We start from the raw sequence: 18,130 nt of genomic DNA on the forward strand, positions 1-18,130 counted from the left end.
GCAGAGAGAAACTCTATGGGTATCAAACAGCTCAGGCTGCTTTGGGGTGCAAGAGGGAGTAGGTGACCATATTATACGTGGGCAGCTTCTAAACACCTTTGCTCTTGCAGAGAAGCCTCAGTAGCAGGCAGTCAGAGATGCCCCCTGACCCTGCAGAGATGCAGTGGCTAAAGGTCCCAAGGCAAGGGGTGCCCTCCTGTCTTCATCCTTAGCAACAGCCGAGTGGATAGATGCCATGCTAGATGAGAATTCAGCCGCCCCCTCTCATGGCCCCTCTGACTCCCGAAGAGCTGCCTAAGTGGCAGTGAGTGTGCTGGCCTGTGATCTGGGAATTCCCAGGAACAGCAGGCCTACCTACCTTCAAAGCTGAAGCCGCCAGGACCGCCGAAGAAAGCCTTGAAGATATTGTTTGGATCAAAATCTGTAGAGCAAGGCAAGTAACATGGAAGGGAAGAAAAGGTGAAAAATTAGAAATGTTTGAAGAGAACTGATGACACTGAGAACAGACGTCCAAAGCTTTCCTGGAGAGTCTCACTCCCTCCTTTCCCAACACTTCAGACTGCAGGTGAGCCAACCTGCCCCACCCCGTGCAAACATGCTACCTGATCCCACTCCTAGGACATGTTCCCTTCTCCTTCCAAGTGCTGCCCCAAAGGAAAGCTTTCTCTGCTTCAGCTTGCTTTGCTGGGCTGTTTTCTCAACAAATGGAATGCCATTTGCACTTACACAAGACTTTCCCCATACTCTGTCTCCCTATAATGCTGGAGCTGCTACTAAAACGGATAAAATGTGTCACTTAAATGTTACCAAAAATAAATATAAGAACAAGATCTAGGATTTACTGTATTTGATTCCATGTCTTTTACTCTGTAGACTCTAGGCTAGAAAAAAAGCTAGGGTTTATTAGCTGGGCATGGTAGCTCACACTTATAATCCCAGCACTTTGCGAGTCTTGAGGTGGGAGGATTGCTTGAGCCCAGGAGTTCGAGGCTGCAGTAAGCTATGATCACAACACTGCACCCCAACCTGGGTGACAGAGCGAGACTTTGTTTCAATAACAACAACAACAAACCAACAAAAACACCTACTAGGTGCAAGGTACTGGGTACTTCGCATACATTACATTAGTTAATCCTAGTAATGATTTGTCAGGGTAAGTATCATTCCCAACTAATACTCAACAAAACATATGTAGGTAGTTCAAGTAAGTTGCCCACGATCACATGGCAGCGAAAGCAGCAGAACTGGAAAATCCAACTCCCGGCTGGCTGTGCACTTTTGCGAGGCCACAGCATGTCTGAGGGCCCCATCCCTGACTGACTTCCCAAGCTACACAGAAGGACTGATCCCCACCAGGTGGTCCCACAGCCACCTTGTGCCCAGAGTGAGTTTCTCTGCTTGCAGCTGTGTATCTTCCTGGGCCTCCCCTGCTTAGTGAATGACCCCAAGAGTCAGCTATGCCTGTCACTCTCCCCAACACATCTGAATAGCAACCAGCTCCTGCTGAGTCTACCACTAACTCCCGACTGTGCCCTCCTATCCTTTCCTAGCTTTTGTCTTCCTTCCATCTCCATCCTCCTTACTCCCTCCAACCACCACCTCCTCACCTCTATCACAAATATATTTCCAGAGCCAAAATCTGGTCCACAGTGCCCCTACTGAAAACTCTTCACGGCCGGGCGCGGTGGTTCACACCTGTAATCCCAACACTTTGGAAGTCCAAAGCGGGCGGATCACGGAAGTCAGGAGATCGAGATCATCCTGACTAACAAAGTGAAACCCTGTCTCTACTAAAACCCAAAAAATTAGCCAGGCGTGGTGGTGGGCGCCTGTAGTCCCAGCTACTCAGGAGGCTGAGGCAGGAGAATGGCGTGAACCTGGGAAGCAGAGCTTGCAGTGAGCAGACATTGTGCCACTGCACTCCAGCCCGTGCAACAGAGCGAGACTCCGTCTCAAAACAAAACAAAACAAAAACTCTTCACTAGCTTTTGACTGCTTATAGCTCTTCTTAACTGCTGGGCAGAGGAACATGTTTATTATGGTGAACCTAGGTTTATTAAACACAAATCCCCCCACACTGAACTGGAGAGGACTCAGCATTATCTCTATAGTACCATCATTGTTATTTTAAATTCTGGCTGGGTGCGGTGGCTCACACCTGTCATCCCAACACTTTGGGAGGCCAAGGTGGGCGGATCACATGAGGTCAGGAGTTTGAGACCAGCCTGGCCAATGTGGTGAAACCCCGTCTCTACTAAAAATATAAATATTAGCCGGGTGTGGTGAGAGGTGCCTGTAATCCCAGCTACTCAGGAGGCTGAGGTAGGAGAATTTCTTGAACCTGCGAGGTGGAGATTGCCGTGAGCTGAGATTGCACCACTGCACTCCAGCCTGGGCGACAGAGACCCTGTCTCAAAAACATAAAAAAAAATAAACAAAAATAAACAAATAAATAAATTGCAATAGAAGGCCAGGCACAGTGGCTCATGCCTGTAATCACAGCACTTTCGGAGGCCAAGGCCAGCAGATAAGTTGTGGTCAGGAGTTCAAGACCAGCCTGGCCAACATGGTGAAACCCCATCTCTACTAAAAATGCAAAAATTAGCTAGGTATGGGGGTAGGTGTCCGTAATCCCATCTACTCAGGAGGCTGAGGCAGGAGAACTGCTTGAACCTGGGAGGCAGAGGTTGCAGTGAGCTGAGATTTTCTTAGTGGAAGAGATGGTGGGTCTGTGCACCGTTCACAGGTCAGGGCCTCTTTTTTTTTGAGACGAGTCTTGCTCTGTCGCCAGGCTGGAGTGCAGTGGCGCAATCTCGGCTCACTGCAGCCTCCGCCTCCCGGGTTCGAGCGATTCTCCTGTCTTAGCCTCCCAAGTAGCTGGGACTACAGGCGTGCGACACCACGCCCAGCTAATTTTTGTATTTTTAGTAGAGATAGGGTTTCACCATGTTGGGCAGGTTGGTCTCGATCTCTTGACCTTGTGATCTGCCTGCCTTGTTCTTTCAAAGTGCTGGGATTACTGGCGTGAGCCACCATGCCTGGCAAATTTTTGGACAGACAACTTATAGTGAAGACTGACTGACTGAATTAATTAATTAATTAATTTTTGAGATGGAGTCTCACTCTGTAGCCCAAGCTGGACTACAGTGGCGCAATCTCGGCTCACTGCAACCTCTGCCTCCCGGGCTCAAGAGATTTTTGTGCTTCAGTTTCCTGAGTAGCTTGGACCTCTGGCATGCGCCACTATGCTCAGCTAATTTTTTTGTATTTTAGTAGAGAGTACAATTTTTTTGGTATTTTATATGTTGCCCAGGGTGGTCTCGAACTCCTGAGCTCAGGTGATCCGCCCGCCTTGGCCTCCCAAAATGCTGGGATTACAGGCGTGAGCCACTGTGCCCGGCTCACAGGTCAGGGCTTCTTATCTCTGACAGCCCACAGTGAGCAACAATATTGACAATAGCTGTGCTTTATATCATGCTAAGTCTTTTGGGAAATTAAAATCTGTGAGTGTTTATAGGAATGTATGACACACATAAATGTCAGCATACACTTTGCAGTGGGTAAAGAAGAACTTCCAGATAATAGGAAAATGCCCATTTCCTTACCACATATAGCCCTCATGGCCACTGAGCTCTGATCCAGCTACTTGCTGGCCTTCCACCACCACTTGCCTCTAGCACCCAACCCCTTTATTTTCCTAGACTGAACCCCCTACAGATCCCCAAAGGGGTCATGCTTTGCTTTTTTGGGGGGGAGGGATGGAGTCTCACTCTGTTGCCCAGGCTGGAATGCAGTGGCGCCATCTTGGCTCACTGCAACCTCCACCTCCCAGACTCAAGTAGCTGGGATTACAGGCATGCACCACCACACCTGGCTAATTTTGCTTTTTTCTTTCTTTCTTATTTTTTTATTTTTATTTTTTTTTATTTATTTATTTATTTATTTATTTGAGACGGAGTCTCGCTCTGTTGCCCAGGCTGGAATGCAGTGGCCGGATCTCAGCTCACTGCAAGCTCCGCCTCCCGGGTTCACGCCATTCTCCTGCCTCAGCCTCCCGAGTAGCTGGGACTACAGGCTCCTGCCACCTCGCCCGGCTAGTTTTTTGTATTTTTTTTAGTAGAGACGGGGTTTCACCGTGTTAGCCAGGATGGTCTCGATCTCCTGACCTCGTGATCCGCCCGTCTCAGCCTCCCAAAGTGCTGGGATTACAAGCTTGAGCCACTGCGCCCGGCCCCTCTTTCTTATTTTTTTAAATTGAGACAAAGTCTTGCTCTGTTGCTCAGGCTGGAGCACAGTGGCACGATCTCAGCTCACTGCAACCTTTGCCTCCAGGGTTCAAGTGATTCTCATGCCTCAGCTTCCCGAGTAGCTGAGATTATAAGCGCCTGCCACCACACCTGGCTAATTTTTGTGTTTTAGTAGAGACAAAGTTTCACCATGTTGGCCAGGCTGGTCTCAAACTCCTGACCTCTGGTGATCCACCTGCTTTGGCCTCCCAAAGTGGTAGGATTACAGGCATGAGCCATCACACCCGGCCTAATTTTTGTATTTTTAGTAGAGACAGGGTTTCACCATGTTGGTCAGGCTGGTCTTGAACTCCTGATCTCAAGTGATCTGCTCGCCTCGGCCTCCCAAAGTGCTGGGATTACAGGCAGGAGCCATGGGGCCATGCTTTTCTGCACTTCCAAGCCTTCCCTTGCTAGCGCTCGCTTCCTCAGAGCTCACTGCACACTGTGAACTTGCCACACTTGACTGCATTTGTTTGACTCCATGTCTATTACTGTTTGGACCAGGGATCAGATTTGGCCCAAACAGACTCTCCCTCTGGAGCATCTTTGGAAAAAATTCGAACATTCTGCAGCTGTCAAATTCATCCCAGGTTGCCCCAGCCAACTCACCACCCATATTCATGCCCTCCTCATCTAGGTCCTGTCCACTGTCATAGCGAGTCTTTTTCTTGGGATCAGAGAGGATAGTAAAGGCCTCTCCAACTTCCTTGAACTTCTTCTCCTCCTCCTTCTGAACCTCAGCACTGGCTCCACTATGCCGATCTAAAGTGGGGAGTAAAATAACAACTCAGAGGAAATCAAAGTTTCAAGAAAACAAAATTTAAGAGAAAAACCACTTTTTTTTTTTGAGATGGAGTCTGGCTTTGTCGCCCAGGCTGGAGTACAGTGGCCGGATCTCAGCTCACTGCAAGCTCCGCCTCCCGGGTTTATGCCATTCTCCTGCCTCAGCCTCCCGAGTAGCTGGGACTACAGGCGCCCGCCACCTTGCCCGGCTAGTTTTTTGTATTTTTTAGTAGAGACGGGGTTTCACCGTGTTAGCCAGGATGGTCTCGATCTCCTGACCTCGTGATCCGCCCGTCTCGGCCTCCCGAAGTGCTGGGATTACAGGCTTGAGCCACTGCGCCCGGCCGAGAAAAACCACTTTATGTCTGATTTTGGAATTTGGCATTTCCCAAAATTTGGAGTCTGCAACACCTTATTCTCAGGTGAAGAACCTCTCCAAGGTGTCACCTCTGGACCAAGTCTGGCAGTTGGCCTGCCCTGCAGGTTCTTCCCACTGAGCCCACTGCCCCCACCTACTCTACCTGGATGGTGCATCAAGGCCCGTTTCCGATAAGCTTTCTTGATCTCGTCCTCAGAGGCATTCTTGTCCACTCCCAGAATCTTGTAGTAATCTTTCCTCTTACTCTTCTTCAGTTCCAGCTGTGCATTTTTTAGGAGTTGTTTGTGTTCTAGAGGAAGACATCTGGCATCAGTGGACAAATCTGACTCTGGTGTTTCCCTCACCAGGTCTCAGCCCAGCTGCCTGGGAGTTACAGGCCTTGTTAACCATGCCAGGGACTTTTACAGTGCTTTCTTCTGGAGATTAGAAAAAAATCTACTCAGACAGGCACAGTGGCTCATGCCTGTAATCCCAGCACTTTGGGAGGCCAAGCGGGCGGATCACCCGAAGTCAAGAGTTTGAGACTAGCCTGTCCAACATGGTGAAACCCCATCCCTACTAAAAATACAAAAAAATTAGCCAGGCGTGGTGCCATGTGCCTGTAATCCCAGTTATTCGGGAGGCTGAGGCAGGAGAATTGTTTGAACCTGGGAGGCAAAGGTTGTAGTAGTTAGCTATGATCACACCGTTGCACTCCAGCCTGGGTGACAGAGCCGGACTCTGTCTTAAAAAAAAAAAAAAAAAAAGAAAAGAAAAAAGAAAATCTACCTAGACTTAGGTTCCTTACTTTAGCCTCACCACACAAAAAAGGAAATGAAAATGACAGGGAGGGATCTGGAACCAGAAAACAGGTGCCTCATGCCTCAACCCAGGATCTCTGTTCACTTTTTCTTTTTGTTTTTGAGATGAAGTCTCGCTCTGACGCCCAGGCTGGAGTATAGTTAAGCAATCTTAGCTCACTGCAACCTCCGCCTCCCAGGTTCAAAGAATTCTTGTGCTCCAGCCTCCTGAGTAGCTGGGATTACAGGCGTGTACCACCATACCTGCTGATTTTTGTATTTTTAGTAGAGACGGGGTTTCGCCATGTTGGCCAGGCTGGTCTCAAACTCCTGATCTCAGGTGATCTGCCCGCCTCAGCCTCCCAAAGTGCTGGGATTACAGGCATGAGCCACCGTGCCCAGCCTTTGTTCACTTCTTTCTGGCTGGTGATCAAATAAGTTCTAGGTATATCCCTTATCCCTGAATTAAACTACCTTGTGTACAGACTTATGGCCTACAAAGAATTCCACACAGTTCCCTGAAAAACGAATGCTTTTAAACTTACCTTTCGTTTTCTCCGTCTGATACACTTTTTCATAGTCTCGTACTGCTTCTTCATACTGTTCTGTGTCCATGTAACTGAGAAGGAAATACAAGGCAATATAGCACTCAGACATAAACAGCAATGGTTCTCAGGATCACTCTAAGGCAAGAGGCATGGCTCAAGCAAGAGACACACACTTTTGGTAAGATGCTTCTGAAACAGGAGCCCTTAATCTAGCAGTGAAAGAAAATTAGCTATCAAGTCCTCGAGGAAATAGAGGCCGCATGGCACTTGCACCCACCAGCAAAGTGATGTTCAGCTTTGAGCAGAAAGTAATCAAGAGGAAAAAGTTCCTTCTGACACAGAGCCACCTAAGAGGTACTGGACTGCCTTAGAAAAGGCAATGTGAAGGGATCTACTTGATTACTTTGGGTTGAAACACACAAGAGAAAAATTATCAAGTGAATAAATGCGTATGAAAGAGCTTTGAAACCTAGAGTGCCATAAACATGCAGGACTAGCTACAATCCAGAGTAGAAGTGGGATTAGTGAGTCACTAAAAGGATCAAGTTCAACGTGGTGGCTGCTGGCAAATCCCTCCACTAAGACCAATCAATGAGAGACGCAGGTGAACGAGAGAGAAAAGGGAATTCTAAACACAGGTTGGCTTTTATTTCGGTAGCACAAAAGAAAGGAGGGGCCCTTGGCCCAAGATTGGAGGAATCAAGCTTGATAGGATGATTGCCAGATCTTTTTTGTTATTGTTGTTGAGATGGAGTCTTGCTCTGTCACTCAGGCTGGAGTGCAGTGGTGTGATCTCGGCTCACTGCAAGCTCCGCCTCCCAGGTTCATGCCATTCTCCTGCCTCAGCCTCCCGAAAGCTGGGACTACAGGCACCCGCCACCATGCCCGGCTAATTTTTTGTATTTTTTTTAGTAGACCTTGTGATCTGCCTGTGTCGGCCTCCCAGAGTGTTGGGATTACAGATGTGAGCCACCGTGCCTGGCCAACTGCCAGATCTTTTAAGTGTCTCTTCCACAGAAGCAAATGGCATTTTTCATGCCCAGATAAAATCACTGGCACCAAGGCTGGCCTACCAATTAACGGCTGCGGTAGGAGTTCCAGAGACAGCCACTGTCAGCGGGGGAAGGGGAAGTGATCATGCAGTACAGCTAGCTGCTGAACAAGAGCTACCACCCAAGCCCAGTTTCTTTTTCTCTCTCTTTTTTTCAGACGGAGTCTTGCTCTGTTACCCAGGCTGGAGTGCAATGGCACGATCTCCACTCACTGCAACCTCCACCTCCAGGGTTCAAGTGATTATCCTGCCTCAGCCTCCTGAAGAGCTAGGATTTCAGGCGTGTGCCACCATGCCCAGCTAATTTTTTGTATTTTCAGTAGACATGGGGTTTCATCATGTTGGCCAGGCTGGTCTCGAACTCCAGACCTCGTGATCCGCCCGTCTCGGCCTCCCAAAGTGCTGGGATTACAGGCTTGAGCCACCGTGCCCGGCACAAGCCCATTTTCACAAATATCACAGATCCCCACCAGCTTGGAGGCCAGGGCAGGAGAGTGCTACCAATGTGGCTGGCAAAAGAGAGGCCCAACATCTTTGGCATATTTGATTTTCTGGTACCATTTTGATTTATGACTTTAAAAAAACCAATGGCCTGCAAACACAGGACATAAATATTACATTAGGAGTTCAGAATCAATTTACAGAATAAAATGTAATATAATTTGAAGTAAGAGAAAATTGATACTTTGATACTGCACTCCAGACTGGGTGCCAGAGCTGGATCCTGAATTAAAAAAAAAAAAAAAAAGGAAAACTGATAGCTGATAGCCCTGGGTATAGAATGATGTGACAAATGTTTAACCCTGATGAACTTTCTTTAGGTCTGTATCTATATGTAATGTATTAAACAAACTATACCAATTTGCATTTTTACTTCATGCTTTTTAAAATTCAGAGATATGCTCACATTTTAATTTTGTTTTAAAGTTGAAGTAGAGGCCGGGCGCGGTGGCTCAAGCCTGTAATCCTAGCACTTTGGGAGGCTGAGATGGGCGGATCACGAGGTCAGGAGATCGAGACCATCCTGGCTAACACGTTAAAACTCCGTCTCTACTAAAAAAAATACAAAAAACTAGCCGGGCGAGGTGGTGGGTGCCTGTAGTCCCAGCTACTCGGGAGGCTGAGGCAGGAGAATGGCGTATACCCGGGAGGCGGAGCTTGCAGTGAGCTGAGATCCGGCCACTGCACTCCAGCCTGGGCGACAGAGCCAGACTCCGTCTCAAAAAAATAAAAATAAAATAAAATAAAGTTGAAGTAGAAAAGTAAATAGGGCTTTAGGGAGGAAGGGTGAACTCTAGTTCATGATGGCATGTGTAGCAAAGATGTGCGGGTGGCATCTCCCCAACTTTAGGGGTAAGTTGAGGCAGACTGCAGCAGTGGTCAGGCCAGAGGTAAGAATTTGGCCCGAGCTAATCTCCAGTACTTCTTGTCAATTCCAGCTGCTTCAGGAGACTGTTGCCAAATACTCAGCCAGCTGAACAGGGCATGCTGTCTCCCCTGTAGTGATCTCAGAGGCAGAGCCACTCCAAGAAGGGCAGTTCTGTTTCTACCACAAAGATAAGAAGTTGTCTGATCAAACCAATTCCTTATTTTTGTTTCTTGCACATAAACAAAGAAGAAAATAATCCTCCATCCAATTATCCTCCAAGCAAATCAAGAATTTTCTATGGTGTTGGCTGGGTGCTTGCTTTGAAAAAAAAAAAAAGAAAAAAAAAAAAAAAAAAAGCCGGGCGTGGTGGCTCATGTCTGCCTGTAATTCCAGAATTTTGGGAGGCCAAGACAGGCAGATCACTTGCAATCAGGAGTTTGAGAACAGCCTGGCCAACACGATGAAACACTGTCTCCACTAAAAATACAAAAATTAGCTGGGTGTGGTGGCATGTGCCGGTAATCCCAGCTACTTTGGAGGCTGAAGCAGGAAGTTCGCTTGAACTCAGGAGGTGGAGGTTGCAGTGAGCCAAGATGGTGCCACTGCACTCCAGTCTGAGCGACATAGCCAGACTCCGTCCCAAAAAACAAAACAAAATGATTTTTCTCTTCTCCTTCCATCCCCTGGCATTCCATATACAGAGCATTCCATTAAGTCGATACAGTATCAAGTATCTAGCCACCCCCCTCCCACTGGACATGTAGGTGATTCTCCCCATGCCCTTTTTTTTTTTTTTGCTATTATAGATGAAATTGCAGTAAACACCTTCATGTATATAGCATTTTACATCTGTTAAAGTCAGTCTTTGGCTGAATCAAAGGGTGCTCTTTTTGTCTTCCAAAGCTTCTGCTTCTGTGTGCCAGTGGTTTGCAAAGATGGAATGACTGACAGTCGGTCTCAGAAGTTATAATTCCATGTATGTTTCTGTTGGACAGACTTAGTCATTGACTTAGAAATTCACTTTAAAAAAAAAAAAGCATCACACACAGCAGCAGTTTTCCTATTTTAATTGAGATAATTTTGAGAAAACTAAGTGGGAGGTAGTCCATGAGATATTCTGTACCACTGATGAGCCAAGGAAGCTTAAACTACTGGCTCATCAGGCGTCAGTGACAGCATCTGTTCTTTGGATGTGACATTTTATAAGGAGTGGAGCAGGTGCTGGAGGATTAGTATACAACAAATACATCTTCTTTAAAGAACTTTAAAGACGGGAAGTTCTTCTCCACCTAGAGAATCATCTGAAATCAGAAGAGGTGGATTTCTCAGAAAGGTTTCTCCTAGCCCTGTTCCTATCTGGAGAAAATCAGCTGGCGGGTCTAAGAGTAAGTGGAGCAACTATTCCAGGGAGCACCCTGACTCTGGGGCAAATCTGAGCATTAGAGGTAGGCGCATCCTGGCTTATAACCACCCTGGCAGACACAGAGTGCCCTCCACTCAAAACATTCAAGCAGAGAGTAGCCATCCAGGGTATTTCGAAAGGAAGTTCCTTTATCCTGGGAGGCTGACCCGGATTACATCTCTTCCAACTCTAAGACTGCCTTCCCTCACCCAGAACAAACAGGATGAAATACAACTCTCAACTGTCTCTAAGAGTTACTTTCTCTTCCAAGCACCATACATTCATTCAACAAAACATTTACTCAGTGAGCACCTATGTGTCAAGCACTGTGCCAAGTTAGAGCATAAGTGTATAACACAAAATAAAATCTCCAAAGGAAATGGATTTAAACTTTAACAAAAGGCATTTGGGTCAGGCATCAGAGGAAACTTACTGACCGTGAGGGGCGTTAGACACAGGCATGGGAGACTGAGGGAGCTTGTGCAATCTCCTCCGCTGGAGGTCTATAAAGATAGTCTAGGGCTGGAACAATCCCACCTAGAGGCAGGGGGAAGGACCAAATGACCTCACAACATCTCTGGGTCTGCTTCATCATCCACAAGGCAATTCCCCTGAGGCCAGCGGCAACTCCCACTTCCCCCCACCCACCAGAGGCACTTACCACTGAGCTCTTCTCAAGTAGGCTTTTATGTAAGTGTCATCAAGCTTCACTGCATTTGTGCAGTCTTCTATTGCATCATCTAGTTTCCTAAGCTTCAGGAGAGAGAGAGCAATCATACTTCACATCTTTGGTGACTGAGGGAGCTCAGAAGCTGTGAGCATGGCTTCAAAACTCTAAGAGGATCAGTCATGCTGGCCCCCTAAATGTCATATTAAGTTTTAGTTCTTTGACACCAGGACTATGGACAGCAACTTCAAAACTGATTTCTCTTGTATATGATACAAGACAGGCACATTTGTCTTCAAGGATAAACTACCTTTACCATACCATGTTAGTGACCAGTGAAAACATGGACATAGCAAGGCTGGTTCCTGCCCTCCTTTATTCCAGAGGCCACCTAGAGGGATCAGAAATCACTCTGATTTTTAACTGCTAGAATTCTGCAAGGGCAAGGAGTCTGCTTTTTGTTTCTCATGTTGTGTAGGGCCACAAAAGCACTCAGGCCATTTTCAACCATGCATGGTGACCATCAGTTACACTGGAGAAAAACAACAAGCTTGCCTCACACTCTTCCTCCAAATCACTCCTAAAAAATAAATGATCACTTGCATAAGCAAAACAACAACAAAAAAGCAACAGTAGCTGCTTAAGATTATCCCACAGCCCCTAGCCATTCTCTTACTGGAGGAAAGGGACCTTAAAGAACAGGTGAGAATATCCTTGCAAATTGTCCAAATGCCCTCAAATTCCATGGAGATGACAAAAGCTTGCCTCTTCGAAGGGAGTTCCTAACAAGCTATTAACCATAACAACTTTTCCTCTTTCATCTTGCTCACCCTCATTGGGCAGATTTCCCAAGACCTTTTGATGTCCCTTAAAAATGTTATCTATAGGCCCCAAGATGTAGATCAAGAGCTTACCTTGGAATTAACCGTACCCCGATTACAGTAGAGTTTAGCATTTGTTTTTATATTGTTGGGGTCTATCCCCAGGGCTTCTGTGTACAGTTCATATGCTAGTTTGTAATTTCCTTCCTTAAATGCTTTATTCCCATCTTCTTTCTTTGCTTTGAGTGCTTTGGCATTCTACAGAAAAAAGCAAGGGGAAGATCAGTTCATATCCACAAAGCCTCAGACCACTTGCACAGAGAAGCCAGAGTCTATTTTCAAGTTCTTGGCTTACGGTAGTTTAGCATCACAGAGCCCCGCCAACCCCCAATCTGGGCTATCTGTTGCTCATCTGAGCTTTCTACAGAGTGGACAGGAAAAACCAAGAGCTACCAAAAAGACCTATGTTACTGGGTCTGCCTCCACTTCCCAGGGCAAGTATTACTATCTATCTTCACTGAGGGGAAAAACAAAACAAAACCTTCTTAGATATTAAAAGCAGCTGATCCTATATGATCGAATTTACCTTTAGGTAAATAAAAGTAGTCCTAAAACCATTTCTAATAAAGACCAAGCATGCTTGCAAAGCAGGAGGAAAGACTATGACATTCCTTGCGATTCTAAAACCTTCCCCTCTAGCTATCTTAAAGGTCCCAAAAGGAAGCTTTCTTTCCCAGTTAGGTCTGGTGACTAGAACTTACTCTGCAGGCAATGCAGGCTTTCTCGTGGTCAGGAGCCATCCTGAGAGCCTGTACGAAAAACTGAACTGCCTTCTCAATACAATCTTCGTAATAAAGGCAAAGACCTCGTACATACAGAGCATCTGCATTGGTGGAATCCATTCGTAGAATGTCACTGCAATAGTCAGAAAAGGGTACATTGAGCTGTGCTTTAGAATGTCCCCACCATTACTACCATTGTGGCCAGTTTTTTCCTTGACCATGTGTCTAGCATTCAAAATATCCAAAGGTAGACGGATTCCCAAGAACTGTTCCCAAACTTTCCCCAAATAAACTACCTGTAATTATCTTTAACACACATCTTGTGTCTTACAATCCTCATTAAACTAGAACAGGGTTTGGCAAACTACAGCTCACAGGGCCATATCCTTTCTGCCACTGGTTTCTGTAAATAAAACTCTATTGAAACAGCCACACCTATTGGTTCATCTATTATCTAGGGCAGTCTTTGCACTGCAATGGCAGAGTTGAGTTAGTTGCAACAGAGACCCTGTGGCCTGCAAAGGCTATAAAATCTGGCCCTTTGCAGAAAGTTTGCCAACCAGTGGAATAGGAGGAAAAGGACTACCTTAAACAAACAAACAAAAACCACAAAAAACTCCCATAACACAATCTGTTCTTTCATATATAGCTCAAGTACCTGCTATACTACTATACTCCTGTATACCCTATGGGTTTCCAAAGCCGGTCTAATCTTTGACTTTAAGTCTTAAGAGGGTTTCATCAGCCGTAGCTGGCCTGCTCTGGGGACCATATCCTGCCGGATATGGTGAAGCTGCCGGACACCATCAGACCAATGGTATCTGGCATTTTAATGCCCAACTGGCCTGACTGCATACCTAGCCACAGACTGTGCTTCTGGATAACGACCCAGCATTGCTAAACATTCTGCCTTGAGGATTTTGAAGCGATGGCAGGCAGGGGCAAATTCTAGGGCACGGTCCATGCAGAAAACAACCTGTGGGGAAGAAGAAAACAAATAAGGCTCTTCATCAGGGACTGCAGAAACATCTTCACTTCAGTTTAGTCACAGGAAACAGACTCAAAGCTCAAAGAAGTCTTTGGGTTCACTATTAAGTAATATCAAAGTTTAAAAACATACCTAATTCATTAAATAAACGCACTGCAAAGATTCCAGAGGATAATGAGGACAGTGAACATTTACTGGGTGCTTTTATATATGAACCCATTTAATCCTCACAACAACAATTTTATGAAATAGGCAATATTATAACTTTTTTTTTTGGAGACAGAGTCTCGCTCTGTTGCCCAGGCTGGAGTGCAGTGGCGCGATCCCGGCTCACAGCAATCTCCGCCTCCTGGGTTCACACCATTCTGCCTCAGCCTCCCGAGTAGCTGGGACTACAGGTGCCCGCCACCATGCCGAGCTAATTTTGTTTTGTATTTTTAGTAAAGACAGGGTTTCACCATGTTAACCAGGATGGTCTTGATCTCCTGACCTCGTGATCTGCCCTCCTCAGCCTCCTAAAGTGCTTGGATTACAGGCGTGAGCCATCACACCCGGCCTTAAAATAGTTATTTTAAATGGTTCTAAATAGGCTACATCAGATTACTATTCCCAACATGCCACTATACAAACCACAAGCCAAGGAGCTCGCACACACACAAAAAGGTGGGGATTAATTTACTCTTTCAGCCTCATAAACCATCTTTTTACTAGTTTGTCCTCTGAGCTTTCAGTTTTGGTTTAGCTGCTATTTATTCCTGGGAGAGCCTTGCTGAATCACATTCACTCCAAGAATAAATGAACCAAAGGAGAAATGTGGAGTTAAAGGACACCTATTCCCTCTAAGAATCTGGCCGTGGGGATCAGGAAGAGATAAACTCTGAAAACTTACAAGCAGAAAAATTCAAATTCCATCAACAGGAGACTGGTTAGATAACATGGACATGAATATAATGGAATACTATGTAGTTCTAAAATAAAATGAAGAAGCTCTTCATGTACTAATATGGAGAGTTCCAAGAGCTATTCAGTAATTTTTTTTTTAAGGTGCAGAACTGCCAAAAAGCATACATCTTTCATGCTAAGTAAAGGTAGAAAATCCAGGATCTTTATTTTATATATGTACAACAAAACTACAGAAGAAAATAGAAGACATAAGAACAGTGGTTAGCTTAGGGGAGTGAGAACTGGGCGAAGAGAGGACAAGTTGGAGGGGACACTCGTCACTGAATATTTTTCATACTTTCTAACTTTTGTTTGTTTTTGTTTTTGAGATGGGGTCTTGCTCTGCTGTTCAGGCTGGAGTATTAGTGGCGCAATCATGGCTCACTGCAGCCTTGACCTCCCAGGCTCCAGTGATTCTCCTGCCTCAGCCTCACGAGTAGTTTGGACTGCAGGCACATGTCACCACACTCAGCTAACTTTTAAAATTATCTGTAGAGACAGGGTCTCAATAAGTTGCCTAGGCTGGTCTCAAACTCCTGGCCTCAAGTGATCCTCCTGCCTTGGCCTTCCAAAGTGCTGGGATTATAGGCATGAGCCACTGCACCTGGCAGTACTTTCTAGTTTTTGAACCATGAATAGCACTGATTCGAAAACTGAAATTTAAAATATGAGCAAGTCAGTAAACTCTACCAGCTTACCAGCTGTTCACTGAGAAGACTTTCTGCAGTGTCACACAGCAGTGACAGGAATGCCTCTCCTTCAGTGGCACAGGTTACTGTCCTGAAAGTTGTTTTTTTTTTTTTTCGAGATGGAGTTTCGTTCTTGTTGCCCAGGCTGCAGTGCAGTGGCATGATCTCAGCTCACTGCAACCTCTGCCTCCCGGATTCAAGCAATTCCCCTGCCTTCGCCCCTAGAGTAGCTGGGATTATAGACATGCACCACCATGCCTGGCTAATTTTTTGTCGTTTTAGTAAAGACAGGATTTCTCCATGTTGGTCAGGCTGGTCTCGTACTCCCGACCTCAGGTGATCCGCCCGCCTTGGCCTCCCAAAGTGCTGGGATTACAGACATGAGCCACCGCTCTCGACATGTCCTGAAAGTTCTAAGGACAATATGAAAACTTAAGCATTACACAGGTAGAGTTGTGCTAACTGTCCTGCCCCCCTCAGATGGAAAAGGAATGAGGGGACAGGAAGAAGTCAGTCAAAATGTCAGCAGCCACACCCTGCTGCCTTCACAAGGACCCCGTTTTGTGCAGAGCTGGTCCTGCTCATCATGGGGCTCATCAGCGCCTCACTTCCCACCCCCACCTCCCCATGACTAGGGACAGCTGCAGGCAAAGAAGATCTTTTGTTTCTTCCAAGTTCATCTGTTTCCCCTGCCAGGATCATAATTCTTCATTTGTGACATCACCATGAGCTACAGTGGGGGGGCTGGGATGTCACAAACAGAGGATTCTGTCACAAACTCAGGATTCTGGCTCCAGAGTAGGCAAGAGAGAAAAGAAACCCAAAAGACTGCCTCTCAAGACAAAGCTTTTGCCTATGTAAACCTCAGAAAACGTGACAGTAGGCAGAACTGCTTTCCAAACACACACACGCCAAACAAAACAAACTTACGAATTACACTACAAAGACAACTGTGGTTATTAAAACCAATGGACAGAAGAGGGATGCTAATAAGTTACTGCTGGGACTGTGCAGAAGCTAATCAGATATATACATTACCAAATAAAAGACTATCAGTGAATGTGAATGATTCTTAATGTACCTGCTTATCAAACATTTACTGAGCACATGTTCCAAAAAGCACTGAGCAAATTCCCACATATGAAGTGACAACTTTGTTCTTTGGACAGTAGTCACAAACTTAAGTGATGCAGAAAATCTCTCCTGATCAGTGGTTTTTTAACTTTTTGGGGGTTATCTACCTCCCTTTCAGAAACTCAAGTGAAAACTATATCCAAGCACCATCTAAAGAAGAAAGGAGTTATATAGATAAAGTATAATAACTGTGAGGTCTAGAAAGATATCTAGAACTTTTGGCCAGGCGCAGTGGCTCATGCCTGTAATCCCAGCACTTTGGGAGGCCAAGGCGGGTGGATCACCTGAGGTTGGAAGTACGAGACCAGCCTGACCAACATGGAGAAACCCCATCTCTACTAAAAAAATACGAAATTAGCCGGGCATGGTGGCACATGCCTGTAATCCCAGCTACTCGGGAGAGCGAGGCAGGAGAATCGCTTGAACCTGGGAGGTGGAGGTTGCAGTGAGCCAAGATCGCGCCACTGTACTCCAGCCTGGGAAACAAGCGAAACTCCATCTAAAAAAAAAGAGAGAAAGAAGGGTATCTAGAACTTTTATACCTTTCTCACATTTCAGATGTCTACCCCTTTGACATGTAAATTTTCAAGAACTACCACACAGTCTAACATCTAAAGACAGTCTAATGCCAAAAAGAAGGGGATGACAGGTTAAGCACACTATTCAAAAATGTAAAAGGAGCCTCTCCCATTTTTGTTCTTTTTTTTTCAAGAGACAAGGCTTCATTATGTTGCCCAGGCAGGAGTGCAGGGGTTTTTCCACAGGCTCAATCCCACTACTGATCAGTATGGGAGTTCTAATTTGCTTTGTTTCCAACCTGGGGCAGCTCACCCCTCTGTAAGCAACCTGGTGGTTCCCTGGTCCCAGGAGGTCACCATATTTATGCCAAACTTAGTGTAGACACCCAATCAGCATAGTGCACTATAGCCCAGAACTCCTGGCCTCAAGCAATCCTACTGCCTCAGCCTCCCAAGTAGCTGGGCTATAGGCATGGCATTGCCCAGCTCCTTATTACTGATTTAAAAGCAGAAGTTAAAGCCAGCTCTTATTATTCAAATAAAAATGGATTATCCAGAGCCAGGTGTGGTAGCTCACACCTGTAATCCAGCACTGTGGGAGGCTGAGGCCAGAGGATCAGTTGAGCTCAGGAGTTTGAGACCAGCCTGGCCAACATGGTAAAACTCTTCTCCACTTCAAAAAAAAAAGGGCCAGGCGCGGTGGCTCATGCCTGTAATCCCAGCACTCTGGGAGCTGAGGCGAGCAGATCAGGAGGTCAGGAGTTTGAGACCAGTCTGACCAACATGGTGAAACCCTGTCTCTACTAAAAATACAAAAATTAGCTGGGCATGGTGGCACATGCCTACAATCCCAGCTACTCAGGAGGTTGAGGCAGGAGAATCACTTGAACTTGGGATGTGGAGGTTGCAGTGAGCCGAGATTACGCCACTGCACTCCAGCCTGGGAGACACAGCGAAACTCCATCTCAAAAAAAAAAAAAAAAAAAAAA

At 46.0% G+C, this 18,130-nt stretch overlaps 1 protein-coding gene across 2 annotated transcripts in view; it reads right to left on the minus strand.

Annotated features, from left to right (window-relative positions):
• The window catches only part of DNAJC7 (DnaJ heat shock protein family (Hsp40) member C7), a 42,746-nt gene that overhangs the window by 454 nt on the left and 24,162 nt on the right, over positions 1-18,130 (minus strand). For both annotated transcript variants that reach the window (XM_023204107.2, XM_023204106.3), the window contains exons 6-13: positions 13,728-13,846; positions 12,850-13,003; positions 12,182-12,346; positions 11,262-11,353; positions 6,776-6,849; positions 5,594-5,740; positions 4,899-5,051; positions 359-421 (exon numbers count right to left, since the gene is read on the minus strand). In XM_023204107.2, coding sequence (XP_023059875.1) covers positions 359-421; positions 4,899-5,051; positions 5,594-5,740; positions 6,776-6,849; positions 11,262-11,353; positions 12,182-12,346; positions 12,850-13,003; positions 13,728-13,846 — 967 coding nt within the window. The remainder of the gene's footprint in view (positions 1-358; positions 422-4,898; positions 5,052-5,593; positions 5,741-6,775; positions 6,850-11,261; positions 11,354-12,181; positions 12,347-12,849; positions 13,004-13,727; positions 13,847-18,130) is intronic.

The sequence above is a fragment of the Piliocolobus tephrosceles genome, chromosome 16 (genome assembly GCF_002776525.5).
Source record: "Piliocolobus tephrosceles isolate RC106 chromosome 16, ASM277652v3, whole genome shotgun sequence".
NCBI lineage: Eukaryota > Metazoa > Chordata > Mammalia > Primates > Cercopithecidae > Piliocolobus > Piliocolobus tephrosceles.